Source organism: Eschrichtius robustus, chromosome 20, assembly GCF_028021215.1.
Source record: "Eschrichtius robustus isolate mEscRob2 chromosome 20, mEscRob2.pri, whole genome shotgun sequence".
Lineage (NCBI taxonomy): Eukaryota > Metazoa > Chordata > Mammalia > Artiodactyla > Eschrichtiidae > Eschrichtius > Eschrichtius robustus.
In genome coordinates, this window is record NC_090843.1 from 53,053,342 (window position 1) to 53,074,815 (window position 21,474).

The window sequence follows — 21,474 nt, forward strand, 5'->3', positions numbered from 1 at the left end:
CTCCTCGGTGCAGGTGGAACAGGACGGAAAGCAGACGTCCAAGGACCAATGTAAGAGTGACGGGCAGGCAGGGCGAGCGAGCAGGGGATGCAGGGGACGTGACACCAGCCCGTCCTGAATTGCCATTGGACAGGGAGCCCTGGTCCCCCGTTTACGGCACGCTAGGGAAAATGCCACAAGTTCACAGCTGGAAATGTAATTCCTCTCTCTAGGAAGAGAAATCTCCAAAATAACCAACTTGCTTGAGGGTGAAAGCAAGTGTTTCACACTTCTTGTCTCCTCCAAGTCAGATTGCTAAAAATAAAATCCTTAGAACTGTGTTGGGCCATTTAAACAATAGCCTTGGAAACAAGGACACATGAAAAGCTGGCGTGCAGAAAGAGTACTGTTACGTTTTACACAGTAAGGAAACTTTTCCAGTCTCTTTCTAGTATTTATCAAAATAGATAAGACCCCTGGACCCTCAAGGTTCTATACCTTTGGGAGATATCGATTCCTGGAAATAAAGGGATTGCTTTTTTGTGTAAATATCATTCATTTTTCCCCCATCTGGAAGTGACTTCGTGGTGCATATCGCAGCATAAAATACTACAGTTAATTAAAGCATTACTGGATGTCATTTGCTAGGATGTATTTCCTCACTGTTGACAGAAAACAGAACAGGCTATGGGAAAGAATTAGCGAGCCCGTGAAGCCCATGAAGCCCGGGCTCCCCTCTCGGCGTCTGCCCTTCTGCCTGGTGAAGATGCGCCCATTCCCTGACAGCACGAAACCAGAACGTGATGTTCATCGGCAATGTCCCGGCATGTCCAGCGGTGGTGGAAACCCTCTGTAAATAGGTATAAAGCGTTCTGCTTCTGATTCGGAATCCTCCCTGTGCTCCGAATTTCTATCCCGTTGACTTTCCCTTCTCCGCCTCCCGGTTCCAATCACAGCCTGCTTCTCCATGTGACTGCCAGAGGCCTTCTGTCCTGTGCACAGTAAGTCAATCCTGTTTCCTTAATAGCTGGGTGGGCATTTTGCAGTGAACCTCTGGGGAAGTCTGATGTTCCCCTCAGCCCTGGAAAATCTGTGGCAGCGCTTCCATTAGGTTGGCTTCAAGATCATTCCCTAGTCTCCATTCTTTATTTTCACCAGCTCACCACTTCAATAGGGTAGCCAGAAATCAATCTGATGAGAAAAGAAACATTTCCGTATACCCCACCCAGAAGAACGCTGCCAGATGATTGACCTGCCAGGTTCTCTTCCTTCTCACACACATAACCAGGTAAGTAGTGGGATATAAAGAATGTGTCCGTTTGAAACAAAAGCAGTTTTCAGAATCCATGAAATGGGGCGGGGGGCGCGTATAATTAACAGGGCCGTGAAGGTCACACAAGAGCCAGCTGTGCACATGCTCTGTCAGCCACGAGGCCGTGTGAAATGTGACCTGCTCCTTATCACTCGCCAGGCCTGAACCCCAAGTGGGTGGCCACAGCGCTTGCTCTGTCCCTGGGCTCACTTGAACAGGATGGCCATGTGACGACACAGCCTGCTGCTGGGTGCAGACCACATCTGAAGCAAGCACCGGAATATGGAGCCTTTGCCTTTTTAGGTCTGCTGCCTGGGATATCCGACTTAACTCAAGCGTTTTAAAAGACTCTCCATCCTCTGTTCCCCTTGCCTCGGCAGCTGCTATTTCCGTAGCATTTAGGGATAAACCTGCAGACACTGAGAAAAGAGCTTCCTCCCTCCCCGGTGGTGTTGGCTGGACTGCCTGTTGCGGAAAATGTGGCACATTTCCTCTGAATGCAAATGAGAAGGATTGCCAAAGGTTGCTTTCCAAAAAGCATGTCTTTAGAAATGGTGTCCAGTGTCCACAGAACTGATTTCAACTGGCCAGTCCTGGCAGGGACAAAATTCTTGCCTGCACTCTTTTTTTTTTTTTTTTTTTGGACCTTTAATGCCCAGAAAATGCTAAGCAAGATTATCTTGGGACAGGCAGACCTAACAGGGAAGCCAGAAGTTCACCAGCTATTCGGATTACTTCACAGTTGCCTTTCAAAGATGTTCAGACCTTTCCCAAGGCCCGCGGAATCCCTGTAATCAGCTGAGAAGTACCCGCCTGGTTCTTCCAATCCCCTTTGGGGATATTGATACAGAGAATGCTGGGCGATAAGAGTGATACGGAGGAAAAGCTGTGTAAATGCTTTGTCCCCTAGGAATGTTTATCACTTAATCTGAGAGCTCTGGTAGCTTCTGCTCAGCAATCAAATAGAATTTGCACAATCGCCGGTGCCTCCTGGTGTTTGGGGTAATTCTTCAACACGTGAGAAATTAAGAACAGCTTCTCAACAAAACTTCCCTTTACTTCTGGGGCCATGAGAAGTATTTACCAAGTAGGCTGCAACTTTCAGGGGCACCAGGTGAGACGGTGGAGAGAAACTCCAGCTTCTTCTGCTTGGTTGCTTTGTGCTGATGGAAAAGGAAGGCCCTTCTCAAGCAGAGGGGAAGCGCACCACCTGCTGAAGAGACCGCATTCCACGGAATTCTTCACAGACTAAAGTCCTGCGATTGGGCTGCCTGGGGCAGCCACCGAAGCGCTTTAGCAGGCAAATGGAAAAATGGCCAGTGTTGTGTAAAGAAAACATGAGTGCACACACAGAGACACCCCCTCTCCCAACCTCATACCCACGCCCTGCTGCAACCCTGGCACTGCTCTCAACGGATCCCAAGCGTTGGCCCCTCGGCTGGCTGGCTCGCTCAGTCGTCAGAGAAGGGTGCTGACGGGCCTTATGGTCCCAGGGGATTAAGCCCTGGGCCATAGTTGCAGCCCAGCTACTGTCTGGCATGCAAATAATACCTGATTGTGAGATCCAGGCCATTCCATGCTATTGGATGGGGAGGGAACTGAGTATTTACTGCCTCCTGGATAGTTAAGAGACCTCATTGGATCAAAACCCCTGTTAAGTGGGTATGATTTTATGGCTGTGGACCTGGAAGCCTGGGGGGCAAATGATGTGCCCAAGGCTGTGTGGCTCGTGAGTAGCAGAGCCAAGACTGGTGTCGTCCATGCTCTTTGCACTTCGCAAGTGGTTTTCAAATTTATGAGACCCAACTTTACATGGGACTCTCACTCTACGAATAGACAAAAGTATTTTATTAATATATTTTGTGAGTTCAAGTATCTTTCAAAGCAAATCAGTGAGAACACTGAAACTGTTTCAGTTAAATAGAAAGCATTTTAAAGCTAAGGTTTTGGATGGCAATTGATATGCATCAACCCCAGCATCCAGTTTATTTCTGTGTTTTGCTTTGGTTGCATAGAATAGAGAAATCTTGATTTAATCCAGCTAAGAATTTGCAAACAGTATCAGTTTTGTTTTAAACAAGCCCTCCTCCCGATCCCAGATACTCTTTGGTTACCCAGATGTGACAAGGACTCTTTGTCCTGAGGTCTCCGTGGACGGAACAGCCCTGGCAGTGCAGGTTAACACACCAAGGATCTGTAAAATCTTATATTTGCACCAATGACACATTTGCATGTTATGTTATTACTTTCGAATGTTCAGTTTTTAGAATAGGCTTAAAGTATGCATCCTTAAAGGGAGGTTAGAATCAAAGCCTTGTGGAGCTCCTTTGCCCCCTAAAACATCTCAAGAATTCCAGATTCCACAGAAGTCAGTTTGGAAGCTGCTGCCCTCATCAGCGGCTGCTGCTAGAGGGGAGGAGGTGTTTGGCGGTGTCACCTTTGTACAGGAGAGAGCAGCTTTTCACCTGAGGTCCACAACCCACTCACCAACACCCCTGAACTGTCACCCAAATCCTGTCCGAGTCACGCTGGAGGCCGCCTTCTGGGTTGAGCCTTGCCGCCTTTAGAAAGAGGACATCAGAGGGCAAGGACCCACCCCCGACCCCCGCCCCCCCCCCCGCGCCCCTGTGCGAGGCAGCTCTTTTCTAAGAACAAAACTCTGCAACTGGAACTGGGGGAGGGGGCTTGGGCAACATTTGCAAGGAAGCCTATCCTTCTCTCAAAATCCCGACAAGGCCCAAATCTTACTCCTGAGGCCTCGCACGTCTGTCTGTGTACATGCAATGCTTCCCAACCTTTTCAGGACTTGAAGCATAGAAATGATGACATTTGTGCTCCCTTGGCATCACACTGGGCCAAACCCATTGAAGAGGCTGCCGGGGCCATATTGATGGGCCTGGGGACTGTGGCTGCTTCAGGGGACCGCCCCCGCCCCGGCCAACCGGCTCGCCAGGGCTGAGGGGATCCATGTGGGCATTTGCTGTGCACTCCGGCCACGGCCCAGCTCTCTAGTTGGGAAGCTCTGAATTGGAGCATCAGCGTTGGGTGGTATGTGGGTTTATTTGTTTTTAGAACTTTGGTCAAATTTCCTCATTTATCAGTTGGGAAACTGAGACCTCGAGAGTTCCAGTCATGAGCTTGCCCTCCACTGTGCAAGAGGACTGGCAAAATCCAAGCCACCTTTGTATATCCCACTTGCCACTCACCACTCCACCCTCCCTGGCTGGCCTTCCCTGGAGTCCCACCCGTCCCTTCCTCCCCCCTCCTGCACTCCCACCAAGTTTCTCGGAGCTTGTCCCCTTTTCCGTTCTGCCTGAAGAAGTGAACCAGGGCTTCCATGCTTTCTTTGATCTCCCACCACCCTCCCAGGCCCCCGGGCTACTTCTCTTGTGGCCTTTGTTACCATTTCCAACAAAAGGTTACAGCCATCACCTCCAGCCCCTATGTGCATTCCCTCTTATTCAGCATCCATCTCAACTACCTTCCAGAAACTTCTCTGGAAGGATGACCTTCTTGCCGCACTTTCATCGTCTTTGCACTCTCCATGGATTTGGTGAGTCCTCCCTGCCCCTGGGAATTCCCCCTTCACTCCCTCGATGCCTTGCTTTCCTGGCTCCCTTAATGTCTTGGTCTCCGTCACTGACGCTCTTTTCCTTCTGAACCTTGACTGTGGTTAAGCCCCAAGGTTTTAGGCCTCCTGTGCTTTTCACTCCAGACTCCTTCAGAGAACTTTTCTGCCCATCACAGGCATAAACACCAGCTATGCCTTCTGAGGTTTCTCAGATTTGTAGCCCTTGTCCGTCCCCCTCAGCCGACCCCAGTGCGCTTGCAGGTCCCATCATCGACTTGGGCGGAGCATCTCCAGGTACACTTGGCTCCCTTCCTGAAATTCCCCGTCTCTAAAGGGCACCCCCTTCCTTTTCCTAGTTCCTCAGTCTCAAGGCCTTAGAGTCAGGCACCCTTGACAACTCTCTTTGTCAACCAATATGGTTAGTTAATCGTAAAACATTTTCTTAATGATTATACAAACACCAGTCACAGAAACCAAGAGAAAAATCTAAGTTGCCCCAGCAAATCAAGCCTCTCAGTCCCAGTCAGGCCTGGCAGGTGGGGTTTCCTCATGGGGAAGCCCTTCTCCGTGGTCTCCCAGCCGGGCCCACGGAGTTCCTCTTTGCTCTGAGGGCTTCTGCGAAGAAGCTGGCATAAGGCTCGCTCCACTGACCTCCTCTCATGACTGCTAACCCCAATGATTTTGAGTGTTTCTGCACTGCTGTTTCTATTTTCTTCACCTTATAAAATATTGCAATAATAATACTCATTTTTAAAGTACACAGTATTCATGTTAATAAGTTTAAACAATATAGAAATATATCGAAAGTCCTACTCCCCTTCCAGACTTTCTCTGTCTTACACTGTGTGGGGAGGGCACTTTGCAAACAAAATCAATATTAAGCATATTTGCATATTTTTCTACAGCTAAACAAGAAATCTTGGATATCTTTTCCCTCAGCGTATATAGAGCCATTCATTCTTTTTAAGGCTACATGGTGTTTTATAGTTGAGATAGACCATCGTTTACTTAGCCAGTCTCCTATCAGTATACAAATAGGTTTCTGTTTTTTGGCAATGAGAAACACATCGCCAGTGAAAATCTTTCTGTAAATATCTTTGCTTACTTGTGCCCACCTTTTTGTAGGCTACTCTCCTAAAATCGTTCAATTCCCATTTTAAAAGATTAAGGGGCACGCACATTTGAAATGTTGCTACCTCTCGCCAAAATGCCCTCTGCAAAGATTGTTATGCTGCACACTGCCATCGACCCTGTGTACGTGTGTACCCTCTTCTCCACATCCTCACTTGCCCTAGATGTTTTTTCCTGCTTCTTGACTGAGAGGATGTAGTTGCAGCTCTATCTGTAGAAACCCAGTAAGCAGAAGTTCCCCTTTGGCTTTCATTGCACAAAACCAAATGTGACCCAACCAGTGCGGTGTCTTGCTGCAAGAAACCACTCTAACTGAGCAAAAGCCCCATGGCTTCCCTCATGGTCAGGGCTCCTAGAGGACATGCTTTGTTGGTTCGCTCATGAAAGCAGCGGTCATCCTTGCTATATGCAGAGTTTGATATTCAATTGAGCATCCCTTCTGTTCTTTATCTCTGCCCTTTCCCCAGACCCCATCAGCAGGCAGGGCTCCCTGTATGCACTGTCTTCTGGCAGTGATGCTCTGGAGATAACAGCTCAAACTCTTAGCTTCTGAACTCCTGTAGAGACTTTGTGATTCTATAGTAGCGAAGAAAGTCTTGAAAGCCACGAGAGTTACAAGAATTGTTGGAATGGCGTTTTGCTTTGTTTTTGTCCTTTATTCTAAAAGTTACCCTTTACATTTTAAGGGCCAAAATGCTGGAGGACTTTGCACACAGCCGGCACCATCAGCAGAGGGACAGTGCATCTTGACATAAACATTTTCTTCCATAAAAAAAAAGAGGTGGGGGCTTCCCTGGTGGCGCAGTGGTTGAGAATCTGCCTGCCAATGCAGGGGACACGGGTTTGAGCCCTGGTCTGGGAAGATCCCACATGCCGCGGAGCAACCAGGCCCGTGAGCCACAACTACTGAGCCTGCGCGTCTGGAGCCTGTGCTCCGCAACAAGAGAGGCCGCGACAGTGAAAGGCCCGTGCACCGCGATGAAGAGTGGCCCCCGCTTGCCGCAGCTAGAGAAAGCCCTCGCACAGAAACGAAGACCCAACACAGCCAAAAGTAAATAAATAAATAAATAAATTTATTTTAAAAAAAAGAGGGGAGGGGAGGGGGGCTTTTGACCAGCAGGTATCAATAGAAAAGGAAGAACTAGAGGGGATATGACTTGTTTTGAGGCTGGAAGGTCATGGAGAAGAAATCCAGAACCCTACCACTCTGGGCTGAGCCCCAGTATAAGAGAAACCCCCATAAGTTTGAGGGAAACCCTGACCTAGAAGCCATTGCCTGGCTTCCAGCAATTAACCTGGGAGACTGCAGTCCCTGTAGAGAAGCGAGGTGTTCAACAAGGCACCTGAGGAGGAGAGATAGTGTCTGAGAGTGTTGTCCGGCCAGGTGGGCCCAAGGGCGGGCACACCTCACAGAGTCCCTCACACCCCATCATGGGGAGGTGATGGCTTCCAAGCTCCCTGAGCTCCCAGAAGTAATGAAAGGGCCAGCTCATTGGAAGAGACCTCAGGCTGGGACAACTAGGGTACAGATCAGGTGGCATATGGACATGAAAAGCAGAGGGTGGGGCTTCCCTGGTGGCGCAGTGGTTAAGAATCTGCCTGCCAATGCAGGGGACACAGGTTCGAGCCGTGGTCCGGGAGGATCCCACATGCCGCGGAACAACTAAGCCTGCGCGCCACAACTACTGAGCCTGCGCTCTAGAGCCCGTGCTCCGCAACGGGAGAAGCCACCGTGATGAGGAGTGGCCCCCAGTCGCCGCAACTAGAGAAAGCCCATGCACAGCAACCAAGACCCAATGCAGCCAAAAATATATTAAATAAAAAAGCAAAACAAAACAAAAAACTACGTTGTAGAGGCACAAACGCCAACCAGTGCCATTTAAAAAAAAAAAAAAAAGCAGAGGGTGGCATTCCTTGGCCAAGCAGAGCAAATTTCTCCTCTGTAGTGTCCAGAGAGGTAGGAAGATGACCACGGACCAGGCACTCACCACCAGCCACCCCATCCTTGCTGCTGTGATGTTACAGAAGCCTCCCCAGACGCCACCCAGGCAAAAGGGAAGGATGAGAGTAGTAATTACCCAAGAGCCACTGGTCATTTTCCAGAAGAACTATACTGTGAGCAAGACACTTTTCCGGTCTAGAGAGAAACTGGGGGTTTACAAGCTAAACTGAGCTCAGTTTAAAAAAATAAAAAGAGAATTAATATTTTGTATGCCAGAGTACAGTCACAAAACAACACCCGTGACAAGTGCAAAAGGAAAAGTAACAGCTTGCTGCCGTGTCCTTGACATGGCATTTCCAGGAGCACAGCTGGACTAAACCAGCCACCCTAACTCTTGCTTCCCTTTGTCACCAGTGCAACAACTTTGCAGGATGCATGTCCGGGAATGGAGCTAATTGACTCCAGAGGCAGTGAACTTGGGGCACTTGTCAAGTCTGCAATGCTCTCCACTCAGTGAATCTAAGCCAGGGGAGAAGGATGACCAGATCTTCAGAGACCTCATGGCAGAGCTTTGGTCATCACCTCCTCCTCCCTTCTTTGCCTGCCTGTTCCTTATTTGCTGCTTTAGTATCAGCACAGGTGTCACTCCCTCCAGAAATCTTCCCCCAATCTTCACCTCCCTCTCTCCACCAGGCTGGTGAGGCTCCCTTTGTGCTCTCACACTCTGTCTCGCACAAAGTAGGCCCTTGGTAGGTGCTGATTGAACGAATGGGTCTAGCAGGAGAGCACACACGAACCCCAAAAACTCTAACCCAGAGCAGGTTTTGGTAAGAGCTCTCAGCCTTGGGAGTAGAGGTGAAATGGATTCTGGGGAACAAGAACAGGGTATCTGCTGATAAACAGTCTTTCAACGAGGAACACAAAGCCCAGATTCCTTAATGTCCGTGTGTGATGGAAGGCCCGGGCTGAGCTCGTATTAACTGCTCTTTTTATGACAAGCGTGGAGAATAGGTAGAATTGTGCCCTGTCTTGGCGTTTGTAAGATGATGATATCTGACATTCTAGAAGCTTCTGCTTCCAACACAGCCTGCTAACAGCAGAAGGTCCTTTCTCAGATGGCAGACAGCCCTGATGCTAAAAAAGGCATCCCTGGAAATAGCAGAGTCTACCTTTCAGTCTTTGAAAAGCAAGGTGTTGGGATGGGAGTTGGGTGATATTTGATGGGTGTCTGGTGGGGCAGGGGGCCCAGCTGGGACTGAAGTCAAGTATCCCCGTCATTCTCAGGTCCAGACGCGCTCTTTGCATGCAGGACCTGGAAGCATCTTGGAGAAATCCCAAGAGAAGGGCCCAGAAGGGTAAGCCTGGCTCAGGGGAGAGGGATTTGGAATTCAAAGGGGTTTTTTGCTTGCTTGTTTTACTATTTGTCTCTTGGCCCAGACCTGCACGGTTCAAGTTGAATCCTAGGGCGGGAGGCAGGCATAAAGGAAGCCGCACTGCCTCAGGACCACCCTATAAACGCAACCAGAAGGGGCGAGAGGCACTTAGTTGCGGACCACAGCACAGCTCCGGCACCTCCGAGCTACGTAGCCCTCCCCCCCGCCACCAGCACTGGCAACAGTGCCCGGGGCGTTGGTACCCACAGCGGTGGCGTGGCTGCAGCCCCTCTCTAAGTGCCTGGTGGAGCTGATGGTGGTCTCTGCAAGGGCAGCCTGTTGGAGGGCCGCCGTGTAGGGCACTGTCACCCAACTTAGAACCAGAGGCTGGGGCAGTGGGTGCAGGAAAAGGAAAAGAAAATTAATGGCAGGCATCCTCTGCATATAACCAGGTTTATTTATGAGCATATGAGAGACAGAGACCTCCAGAAATACTTGTCATTGGTTGGGGTCATCCTGCAGAAGTGCAAGGCAAGAGTCAATAAAATTCCAGTTAACCCCCAGCTGATACGACCTGGGAAAACATGAGACGCATGGAATTTTTCCTTGGTCCCTCTTCTCTCACCTCAAGTTCCTACCCGACCCCTGGCTAATTTTCCTCAAAACTAAAAAACATTTCTTCAAAGGCATGTAAATGTCTTCAGCAAGTCTCAGGAGTTCCGAACAGTACATAGCTGCAAACCACAGCCGCCTCCCGCTGGTGGGTATTCTGCTTTGAATTTGGGGGAGGAGAGGAATGCACTTAGGGACACCGGCTCCAGGGAAGGACAGCAGAGCCAGTTGGCCACCCCCGGGCTCCCACTCTCCATCCTTTCCCACGCAGCCTTCAGACCGAAATCCCCCGGGGGTCCTGGAGGCTGCCTTTGGAGAGTGGCCGTGCAGACTGGCCATTTGTTGCCTGCACACCCTTCTATCACGCCCTTCAGCCAAGGAGCCAAGGGTCTTAACTTCAGTTGCTCAACTAAGGGCTGTTTTTCTGGGCTGCAAGTCCTTGTCTGGTGTGAATACGCAGAACGGAGCCAGGAGTGCAAGTGTATTGATGCCGTTCCAACGAGGCCGTGAGCCCCAGCTCTTTGCAAAATCCCATCTGGGTTTTATTTTGCAGATGCCACGGCCCTTTTTCTGTGTAACTAGGGAGCGTTTGGGAGAACAGCTCTCAGCTTACACATAGGAGGCCTCAAGGGTGGAGCCTGTATTTGGGGTCCTCGGGTTCCCCACACAGGGGTCACTGGCCTGACTCCACCCCAAGCTTCATTCGGTGTCTGGGTGAGCGTCGCCACTGAGGCTGGGCCAGATCCCACCTCTCCACCTGACCTGGTGGTCTCCCAGGTGAGGGGTCAGAAAAGGAGCCTGGGGGCTTCCCTGGTGGCGCAGTGGTTAAGAATCTGCCTGCCTGTGCAGGGGACACGGGTTCAAGCCCTGGTCCGGGAAGATCCCACATGCCGCAGAGCAACTAAGCCCGTGCGCCATGACTACTGAGCCTGCGCTCTAGAGCCCGTGAGCCACAACTACTGAGCCTGTGTGCTGCAACTACTGAAGCCCGCGTGCCTAGAGCCCGTGCTCCGCAACAAGAGAAGCCACCTCAATGAGAAGCCCGTGTACTGCAACTGAGAGTAGCCCCTGCTCACTGCAACTAGAGAAAGCCCACGCATAGCAACAAAGACCCAACCCAGCCAAAAATAAATAAATAAATAAATAAATATTATAAATAAATAAATAAATAAATACATTTTTTTTTTTAAAAAAGAAAGAAAGAAAAGGAGCCTGTTCCCTCAGGCCCATTTCGCTCTGAAATGGCCAGCCTTTGGTGTCCCTGGCCTCCAGTTCAGGCCACCTTTGTGAGTCCCGGGAGCACAGAGGTATGAACCAAGCTCACCAACACATGTGTGCACAGACTCCTGTGGGCTGGGCTGTGTCAGTACATCTTTTTAATGCAGTTTCTTTCTTTATCGAATATGGCAGTTCCCTTTCCATGCTCTTTGAAACCAGTAACCTTAATCTTAAGACACTTAAGGAAACAAAATAAAGTCCTATTTTTTTAAGCATTTTGGTTGACATGGGTGTATACGAAGGCAAGGGGGGACCTGGTTTAATACTAAGGCCAAGCCACTGCCTCGTGGTTTCCGGAGCCCGGAGACCCAGGGGGCTGAAACCACAAGGTGCCTGGGGCCCTGGGCACACGCCAGCGCGCTGCTCCAAAAACAATAAGCAGCCGCCATTGTGGGGGGTCCCGCCCTGCTCTTGTCTGACTCAACTCCCGTTTGGGCATCAGCTTAATTTAGTGGAGAAAAAGGGAAAATGCAGGATTGGCATTCATTGTGACGCAGCTTTGTTCCTCAGACCCTGCTGGGAGAGGCCTCAGGGCCAGAAGCCAAGTCCTATGAGGACACCAGTCTCTGTGATCCAGGCAGGGGATGATGGCCGCGCGGAAAGGACAGCTTTGAGGAGAGGCCACTCTTTCGGCAGGGTCCGTGGTCTCGTTTTGTGCAACTCACCCCTGATTTCTAGGTGCAACCCAGATGCTCCTCAAAAGAAGGCCTGTCTTTGAAGCCAGACCAGGAGGGGGTAAAGTGGAATCCGTTGTCTTTCCCCAGCCTTGGTTAGAGTTTTTTTTTTTTTTTTTTTTAAGAAACGTCCTTTGGAAAACAATCTGGCAGAAGATGTAGGACAATGATGAGCCCAGGGCGTGGGGCTCTTCCCAAGGACTATAGCAGATATGCAGTGCGGACTCACGGCTCAGGGTTGACGAAACACAGCTGTCTTCCAGGGTCTGTGCTGCATGGCTCTCCCACCCAGGGGCGCTCATGGGCAGCCTGAAGTCAGATGGTTCCTGTTGTAAGAAGCCCTCTGCTCATCTCCACCAGGACTGCCACGAGTTCACGGAGATGCAAGTGCAGGCAGGACACCTGGGCCTGGCCGGGCATGCCCTGCACGTTCTCCTCTGAACCCAAGCAGCTTCCAGTCAGCTCCAGCTTATCTTTGAGCTCTTTGAAGACAGTCTGGACAGGAGAGGACAAACCTGGGGTCCCAGATGTCTTCTGATTGGCTCAGCAGGGTTCTGGGAACCATGGAGGGGAAGACTTTGGTGCAGCTTCTCCGTCAGTGTCAGGTCCCCGGGCTGAATTCCTCTTCAAGCCCCTCCAGTTTCCTGTGTGTGTATCAGTGCTGGGCTACTCTGTAAGGAAGGAGGCCAGGGTATGCAATCATCTTACACTTTGGGAGCTCCTTGGCAATTGTCCTGAGGCCTGAGGATGTCCTGATCTCTATTAAACCAAGATGTTCTTCTGGAGTTGGGGAGAGGTTATGTTGGGGATCAGACGGAACTGTCATAGGCTGGAGCTTGGGACATAGACGCTTCCTGGGTCCAGTTTGATGGCTGAGATGCCCACGTGAAGTCCGGGGCCACCTGCTTGATGACCCCAGTGCCAAGGAGGAAGGGGTGCCTCAAAGGCGTCCCCTTGATCTGCCTGGACCCTCCAAAGCTGGCAGCTTCACACTCCCTTGCTCACTTCGGTAGCTTTGATGTCTCTGTGGATCTCTGTCAGAATGTGAGTAATCTAAGACCTTCAGAATTCCCCTCAGAAGGTGGCAATTCAGGGCTCCCCCTAGATTCCATGTTTTAGCGGGTCCAGGTGGCGATCCCTCCCAAGACAATCCACAACGATCCAGGCTTTGGTGGAGACAGTGGCTGCACTGGCCTAGCATGATGACCTTCCTCAGTCTCATCCTCCTCTTCCGGACTGATGACCTTGGAAGAGGGAGCAATTGCCATCTTCCTGGACACCTTTTCCCAGCTGGCCAAGCTTAGGGAAGAGTTCTCAGGATCTACCTGGGAATGCTGGTGGGCAAACTCCCTCTAGGGCGCCGGGTCCTGCCACTGCCAGCAGACCGCCTTTCCACACCCCCAGGAAGCTCTTAGATTCCTCCCGTGATGCCCCGGGTTGGGGGCAGTCTGGGATGTGCAGATGGTGAGGTCAACAGGGGTAGGGAATTGTAGCCACACAGTTGGCCCAGTCTCTAAGACCCACTGCTTACAGTATGTCCTTGCAGGAACCATTGATCCAGGACTGTGCACGCTTGATTTTATAATCTGTTCCCGCAGGTCCTGAATGAATGACCTCCAACACAACCGCACGTACCCGGTTTTATTCTCTATGGAGGGGATGATCCTGGGCTTTCTGGTCACAGCAAGCTGCCTTGTACCAGCGGTGTGACTTGGCGCAAGTCAAATTCCTTCTCCGTTTCCTTACCTGAAAGTAATGAGTGAGGAGGGTAGGAGGGCTGAACTTTCCCAGCAAATCTGGAACATCTACCTGCTCTAAATCTGGACTTCACCAGGTCCCAAGCAGGACAAGGATCCTTTGTTTTTGCAAGGACACAGACTGGCCTGCTATGGTGGGGTGTGCACCACGCCCACCTCTCATCTAGCCAGGGAAGTCCCTAGTCCAGGGCACTGCTCCTCTTCAGAGCTGGCACCTGTGGGCTAGGTCTGCGCAAGCTCCAGCTTGAGGCCCTAGCTGGGCACCCATCAGAAACCCCCAGGGTACAGTGGCTGGCGGGAGGTGGGGACTTCCTATACTTATTGATAATCAGGGAGGTCTCTGTTAGAAACAGTACTCGAACTTTCTAATACTTTTAGATTTGAGAACAGCCCAGTTCTACAGCTGGCAGCTACTGCAGCAAGTTCCCACTCAGATAGGGCTTCTCTGTCAAACTAAGGAGGAAGTCCCCCGTCTGAAAAGCTGTGACCCCCACCAGGGAGCCCCTGGCCCTTCAGACAGCCGGTGGGCAGCCTGCTGAGCCCGTCCGTCTGGTTCGAGGTCCAGTCTGCGCCCACGCAGAATTTTCCTGCCTGGTGTGGCCACGGCCTGTTCCGCTGAGCACCCAGGCCAGGGAGTGATGCGCTCCTCCCAGCTCCGCCCCCAGCCCCCAGCCCCTGAGCCCCCTGAGGAGAAACGGAGTAGGCGCTCTTTTCCTCCGGGGCAGAAATGAGAGCCAGACACAAACTGAGAGCCCGCCCGGCTGAGCCAAGAGGCGGCTGGAACCATACGAAGCACATTAACTATTAATAATTTCCAGTTGTTTGCTCGCTGGGTTCAGCCGGCTCCCCCGGCCTCTGCGGGCCCGGGCTCTACTCTGCCTCCCGCCCGACGCCAGGGCTCGAGATATGAGCGCCTGCCGGCCTGGCTGGGCCAGGGCGAGGGGACAAGGCGCCCTCGGGCCCGGCGCGAGAGGGGTACAGGGTCGGCTTGCTGCGGGGCGGGCGGCCGAGCGGAGCGGGGGGCCGGGGGCCCGGGCCGGTGCCCCCCGTTCCTGTGATCGGCCGCTCGGGGCGGGCTGAGCGGCCGGGCGGAGCGCAGCGCGGGCTGCGCACGGCGGGAGCGCAGCGGCCCCTGGCGCCCGGCCTGGCGGCTCCGCCACTGCGGGCGGGCGGGTCGGACCCCGGGCGGGGCGGGGCAGGGGGCGGGCCTGGGAGCGCGGCGACCGGCGGACCCGGACGGCGCGCGGGCGGCGGGCAGGGAGGGCGGCCGGCGGGCAGCGGCCCCGGCCCCGCCGCGCGCACCGCCATGGTGGGCCGGCTGAGCCTGCAGGATGTGCCCGAGCTCGTGGACGCGAAGAAGAAGGGCGACGGCGTCCTGGACAGTCCGGACTCGGGCCTGCCCCCCAGCCCCAGCCCCAGCCACTGGGCACTCGCGGCGGCTGGGGGCGGCGGCGGCGGCGGCGGGGAGCGGGCGCCGGCCCCTGGGGCGCTGGAGCCCGACGCGGCGGCCACCCCCGCGGCCCCGGTGAGTGACCCCGCCTCGGCCCCTCCCCCCATCCTCTCCATTCCCCCGCGCCCGGGCCCCGGAGACCCCCAGCGGTCGTATCGGCCCTACCGCGGCACGCTGTCCCCGCCGCCGCCCGCGCGTCGGCCAGCGCTGGGAGCCTGGGGCGGGAGCGCGGCGAGAGCCCGGCCAGCTGGAGCCGGTGGCTGGAAAATTGTCATCGCCTGGGAGGCCCGGGAGCCCCGGGAAAGGCGACCACCGCCTCCTCCCTTCGGGGTGACGGCCCCCGGGGCTTCCAGGCTGCGGCTCGTCCACATTCCTGACCCTGCCGGGCTGGAGGGGTCCAGGGACACCGAGAGCAAACTTCCCCCAGGCACCTCCGGGCTTTGCCCTCGCCCCCGGTGGCTCCAACGGGCCTGCTTCCCCTCCCGGTCGGTGCTGGGGAGAGGGGTGTACTCGGGCTCCCCGATTCAGAGAGCAAAGGGGGCCAGCTTTGGGGGACTGTTAGTGGCCTTGGAGGGGACCTTTTCAGATCCGTGGTCCCTCTTGTCCCGTCACCTAACCCGTGTCTGGCACATGATGGGTGGGAGGCCTTTAGGTGGGTGGAAACTTTCAAAAATGAGTCCTTTTACTTTATTTTAAAATTTTTATTTAAAGAAAAAACACGAGGTCCCTTTTACCTTAGAAATGGCTCACAGGGTGGTGTTTATTGCCTTTACCTAGAGCCCAGGGGACCCACATCCTGCCTACAGTCAAGCTGAAAGTGGGGCTCTGAGGCCACCCCTCCCCCTTGGGGATGGGTGTTTGCAGCCTTCTCCCCTGGGTGAAGTAGTCAGTGGCAGCTGCTGCTCCTCAGGGACCCACCCCCTTTGATGGTGCGTGGAATTCTTGACCAATGATCCTGTCTCTCGGTGGACATCAGTGCATCCTCTCATTTCCATTAGAAGGCAGCACTTGCTTCATCGTGGCCTTCAGAACCCTCGCCATCTGGCCCTTTTTAGCCTCCTCTTCCACATCCCCTGACCACAGGCAGATACACGCATCGGTGCCTCTGATGCTGCTTCTCCCCCTGGTGTGCCTTTTCCCTCCCAGCCATCCCCTTCTACCTCTCCCAACACCCAGCTGGCTTTTCCACCTGTCAAACCCCTGCCAGCCCTGCAGTGCCCAACTTGTCACCTCCTCTGGGAAGTCTTCCTGGATGCTTCCCAGAACCATGCCAAAGGCTGTGACTTCGCCCCCTTTCCCTGGTAGGCCCCTTGTTCATGCGTAGAACTCCTGCTGCCCTGCCCCACTCCCAGCATGCACTGGAGCAGGCTGGGTGCTCAGGGAGCGTTGGGTGGCAGGGATGAGGGAGCAGAGGAAGCAGGGGCAAGAGAACCGAGTGCTTGTCTGGATACCTGGAAGAAGGCTGTCGTGTGAGTGCTGGGTGGCACCTACTTCCTCTTGGTGGCTGCGTCGTCCTGCAGCCCCCAGGACTCCCGGAAGGCACCCCCAGGTTGGGGAGTGTCTTGCAGCTAGAGAGCTTGGGGCAGCGCAGGGCCCCCTGTCACTACTGGGGGCTGTTTCCTAAAGCTCTGGGGCAGCCGGTGCCCACACCTTACCCCCTCCCCCAGCTGGGTTCTCAAGCCCCAGTGAAGGCTTCTTAAACTCTCCCCCCACCAAGTTCAGGGCTGGACCCTGGGGACCCCCTGCCTCTCCCTGACCTACCTGGTCCCCTTTGGCTTTTGCATGTCCACTCTATGCCCCCACTTGACACCTTGTCCTGGTATAACATAAGAGTCTTAGAGTCGACCTTCTAGAAATGTCTGCTTCCTGGAAGACATGGGGGTGGGGCTGCCACCGCCATACCCTGGCCCAAGTGTAGGTTCTTCTCTCAAATCAGACAAAGAAAATGACAGCTCCCAGTTAGCCCAGGAACCCAAAGGGCTGCTCTCTGTTGCTCGCTTAACACAGAAGCCCTGATTCCAGTCAGATCAGGTGAAACACCAGCAGCTGTGTGGAGGATGGTCCCGTCTCTTACTCAGGCTACTTGGTGAATCAGAAAGCCCGATGCTCTGACCAGGCTGGAAGGCGGTGAACCCCTGGGATGCTGTGCTCTGGCTCTTTGAGTTTTCTGGATAGTGGAAGGTGACATGGAGAACTTTCTGGTTTTCATCTTCCCAATGAGTTTGCAGTTTCCTCCATCTTGGCTGGGTATTTATCTGGTAGCCTCAGAGGCAGAGGACATGGGGGAAGTTGGACTGAATCTTCAGTGTAAAAAAAAAAAAAAAATCCCTTGTAGCATTTCTCTTTGTTGGTTTTGGCCTTTTCTGAAGAGTTGCTGAGACAATGACAGGGTTGGGGGCACATAATTGAAGGTTCTGGTTAGTGAACTCCCAGTTCATGGCGGTTTTCTCACCGCCTTGCCGCGGGATGATGCAGCAGCCCCGGGGTCTGGCAGCGGTAACGACGCTGAGCTCTAATTTGTTTCCTCTTTTCATCCTTCCACAAAACCTCATCGATGGAAAGGGACACCCCCTGTGTGCAAATAAGGTCACAGGGCATATGCTGTGACTCTGCTGAGGGCACACATTCATGATAGACGTGGGATTCGAGCAGACCTCTTGGCACCCTCCGTGCCCTGTCCAGTGGTCCTCCCGTGCTGTGGGTCAGCCCTTCGCTGGCATCATTCCCTGGAGGGTGACACAAATCTCAGTTGGGCCCATCAGCTGGAGGCTAGAGCCAGGACCTTCTGCGGGGAAAGCATCGGATGGGCCTGTGATCTAACTGCATTTTCTGTTGTTGCAGAATCCAGCTTCTCTCCCCAACGCCCTGGGCTCTGGCTGCTCGCCGAGGTTATGCCCCCTGTCGTTTGGCGAAGGAGTGGAGTTTGACCCCTTACCACCAACGGAAGTAAGGTAAATATAGCAGGCCCTGATTTCATTTTATTTCTATTTTCAATTTTTTGTTCCAGTGATTAACGCTTGTTATTTAAAAAAAAAATAGTCAATGACAGAAGTATGCCAAAGACTCTTATAGTTTGGTGGGTACTCTTTCGGATGTTTTTTCTGTACTCTAACCATTTGAATATAGATACACTTATTAAAATAAAAATGAGATCGTGTTATACATAAAGTCCTGCAAACTTGCTTTTTGCACTTCACTTATCATGGCCATCAGATGTTTAAAAATTTGTAATAAAGTAATTCCTCTTTCTAGAAGCTTCTTTCCACATCTCCCCACCCCCACCTCACCCCACCCCACCCCACCCCAGTGTCAAGGTGCTGTGACCTCGCCTCAGGTTCTGATTTCACTGGGCAAGTACCGTTGTTCTTCTTCCTCGGGGAATTTATCGTCCAGGCTCATCTGGGGGCAGAGATCCATTGAGAGGCTCCATTAAAGATACGTCTTTTTAGAGAAAGGAATTTTACTTTTGGTAGCTGGTGGCTTTAGAGATGGAGTTCCGTTGCATTAATACAAAGGGCCCTTTGACACAGAACAAAGGAGGCTCACCAGTTTGGAGGTGAGCAGTTCAGCCTTTTATTCCTGAGGAGCTTGTATTTTGAACAAAATGGGGACGTGACTTAATGACATGAGCTTCCCAGCCTTTTAACCTACTTGCCCAAGGCGAAGAGATGTTTCCACTGGACTCATTTTAAAAAAGAGTGCCGATTCTTACTCTCTGACCAGTGGGTAGGGGCTGGCGAGGGGCAGTGCTGTTCAGTTTGTCTATGTGTGATGCTTGTGCATATTTTTAATTTTTAAAATTTCTTGGCCGCACCTCGCAGCATGCGGGATCTTAGTTCCCTGACCAGGGATCGAACCCTCGCCCCCTGCAGTGGAATCGTCGAGTCCTAACCACTGGACTGCCAGGGAGGTCCCGCTTGTGCATATTTTAGTATCTATGAAGATGCCATAATTAGGAAGTAATATGAATTCATGCTTTGCTTCCAAAAAAAAAAAAAATTCCCAAATTGCCCAAGAAGGACTTTAAAAAAATTATAAAGTAGCTGCTGAGGAACATGGATGTTAATTTATTTTATGGAAAACAAGACTGTAATTGGCTGTGATGGATAAGGTCAGATCTCGGTTCTCTGGGTTTGAGAGAGTCTCCAAACCGAAGGCAGAGGTGGCCCCAGTACTAGTATTTGGTATCACCGAGCTTTCAGAACCAGCATTCAGGATGTCTGGGTTCCCTTCTCCTCTCATCAAAGAGCTGATTGTTCACTTCAGGGGACAGAGAAACCACTCATCCCCCGTGGACAGGAGAATCTGCCTTGTTATATATAATCATTCCCACCAACAGCAGTCGCTGTGTTAACACGCTCCCCCATTCTATTGGGCACCTTTTTCAGAAAGAGGAAACAGGCTTGGAAGTTAAGTAACTTGGCCAAAGTCTCAAAGCTTAAGTCAGTGGGAGCCGACTCCAGGGGCTGCCGCCTGCAGTGAGGAACAGTGAGTGCGGGTTGAACTTGGGAATCCTGCATGTCTGCACTGAAACCCCAGCTCTACCGCTCCCTCCCACTGTGACCTTAACCTGTGCACCCCGATTTCTTCTCCCAGGGTTGTTGGGAAGATTAAATTAGATCCTGGAAGTAAAGTGCTAGGACAGGACCACACAGTGAGCACGTTATAAACTCCGTGCGGCTTCTCCCTTGAGTCACCACATCTCAAGGTTCAAGTTCACGGTAGGGATCCCTGTGCCCCCAGCTCAGAGGAGCGGCTTCACGCTGCCTTATGTCTCCCGCTCAGGTACACGTCCTCAGTCAAGTATGACTCAGAGCGACACTTCATCGACGACGTCCACCTGCCCCTGGGCCTGGCAGTGGCCTCCTGCAGCCAGACCATCACCTGCATTCCCAGTTGCACGTGGCGCAACTACAAGGCTGAGGTGCGCTTTGAGCCGCGCCACAAGCCTGCCCGCTTTCTCAGCACCACCATCGTCTACCCCAAGTACCCCAAGACCGTCTACACCACCACCCTGGATTACAACTGCCGCAAGACACTGAGGAGGTTCCTGTCCAGCGTGGAGCTCGAAGCCATGGAGTTCGTGGGCGGTGATTACCTGTCGGAGGAGAGCTGACTGCAGCAGGCTGGGGGGCTGGCCCGGCTTTCCTGTCCAGGTTGGGTTGGGCCAGGCTGCCCTTGTGTGTCACTCCAGCCCCAGAAGAGTCTAACCCAGAGACACCTCTAAGCCCAGCCTGGGGAATAAAAAAAAAAAAAAAAAAAAAGTCACAACATCTTCTAATTACTGAAAGAATTTGATTTTTTACAATTTTTTCCAATTGTTTTTAAAAGGAGTGTGTTTCCTAGTTTGCTGCTACGTAGCTGCCCCGAAGTCTCAATTTGATGAGAAAATAAAAGGATGGCTAGAGCAAAAGGAAAATGGCCACACTTCGAAATAGGGAAGAGGGGAGCGCTCTTCTTCCATCAGTCAGTTTGTCTGAGGAAGAGCGTGGAAAAAATCTCTGAGATGGAAAAAGTGAGTTGGAAGAACTTTCTGCCCCGGGTGTCTTCACTACTACGAAAGTGGTGCTAATTCAGTGAGCTGTGACACCCATATGGGTTCAATCTGGAGAGTTGAGTTCCATTCTGGTTTTTTAAATTTCCATTTGTATTTCCTGTTAACCAAAACTCTTGGAATTCTCTAAATCTTTTTTGTGATATCGAAAAACCCCAAACCACAATATAAGATGCCTTTCAAAAAAAAGAAAGAGAGGAAGGAAGGAAGGGGAAGGCAGGAAGGAAGGAAGGAAGGAAGGAAGGCGTTCACCCTGTACTTTTCTCTAGAGTGGGGTCAGATCAACTGGTGGCTGAGTCTGGGGGCAACAGCTTGGTTCTGGTTCCTTCCACGGGTGGGTTCCAAGCTCGGACTCTGGCGAAGCGCCTTGAACCCCTGGCGTCTGGTAATGTCTCCACAGGCTTGTGTAACTCTCCTGATATGTATTTTGGGGTTTCCAAATACTTTCCTAGTTTTTTCATAAGGCGAAACATAGCAGAGGGTCCTTTGGAGAGAAATGGCATTTTGAAAGATTGCTTAGGGAAAACACTTTTGGGGGAGCCCACAGGGGGCGTTTCACTCACAGTGGGAGCCGACGGTCACACCTAGGACTTGACAGCCCCGGGGAGGAGGTGGACACAGATGTCTCTGGTGATCTGGTTCATCAGGCTGGGCGTCCTTTCCAGTGACCTTTGGTCAACACTGCGGAGGAATTCTGCTGGTGCCTGAGGTCTAAGCGAAAAAGCAAGGAAATCCACCTCCCTGCCTCCAGCCAAGGGAAGCAAAGGAGAATTGAGCATAGGGAAGGACGCCACGAGTCAGGCTCCAAAGCCTGGGCGCTGGGGTGACCGTACACGTCTAA

The 21,474-nt window shown here is 52.4% G+C and overlaps 1 protein-coding gene and 1 long non-coding RNA gene across 2 annotated transcripts; both read left to right on the top strand.

Annotated features, from left to right (window-relative positions):
* Window positions 1-750: 750 nt before the first annotated feature.
* LOC137754105 (uncharacterized) lies at window positions 751-6,814 on the top strand. Its single transcript, XR_011071732.1, has 4 exons — window positions 751-839; window positions 936-980; window positions 1,138-1,267; window positions 6,680-6,814. It is a non-coding gene; the product is annotated as an uncharacterized lncRNA (long non-coding RNA).
* Window positions 6,815-14,885: 8,071 nt separating this feature from the next.
* Window positions 14,886-20,343, top strand: RFLNB (refilin B). Its single transcript, XM_068531135.1, has 3 exons — window positions 14,886-15,154; window positions 17,921-18,030; window positions 19,865-20,343. The coding sequence occupies exons 1-3, from the start codon at window positions 14,936-14,938 to the stop codon at window positions 20,193-20,195; spliced, it is 660 nt and encodes a 219-aa protein (XP_068387236.1). The 5' UTR covers window positions 14,886-14,935; the 3' UTR covers window positions 20,196-20,343.
* The last annotated feature ends 1,131 nt before the right edge of the window (window positions 20,344-21,474 follow it).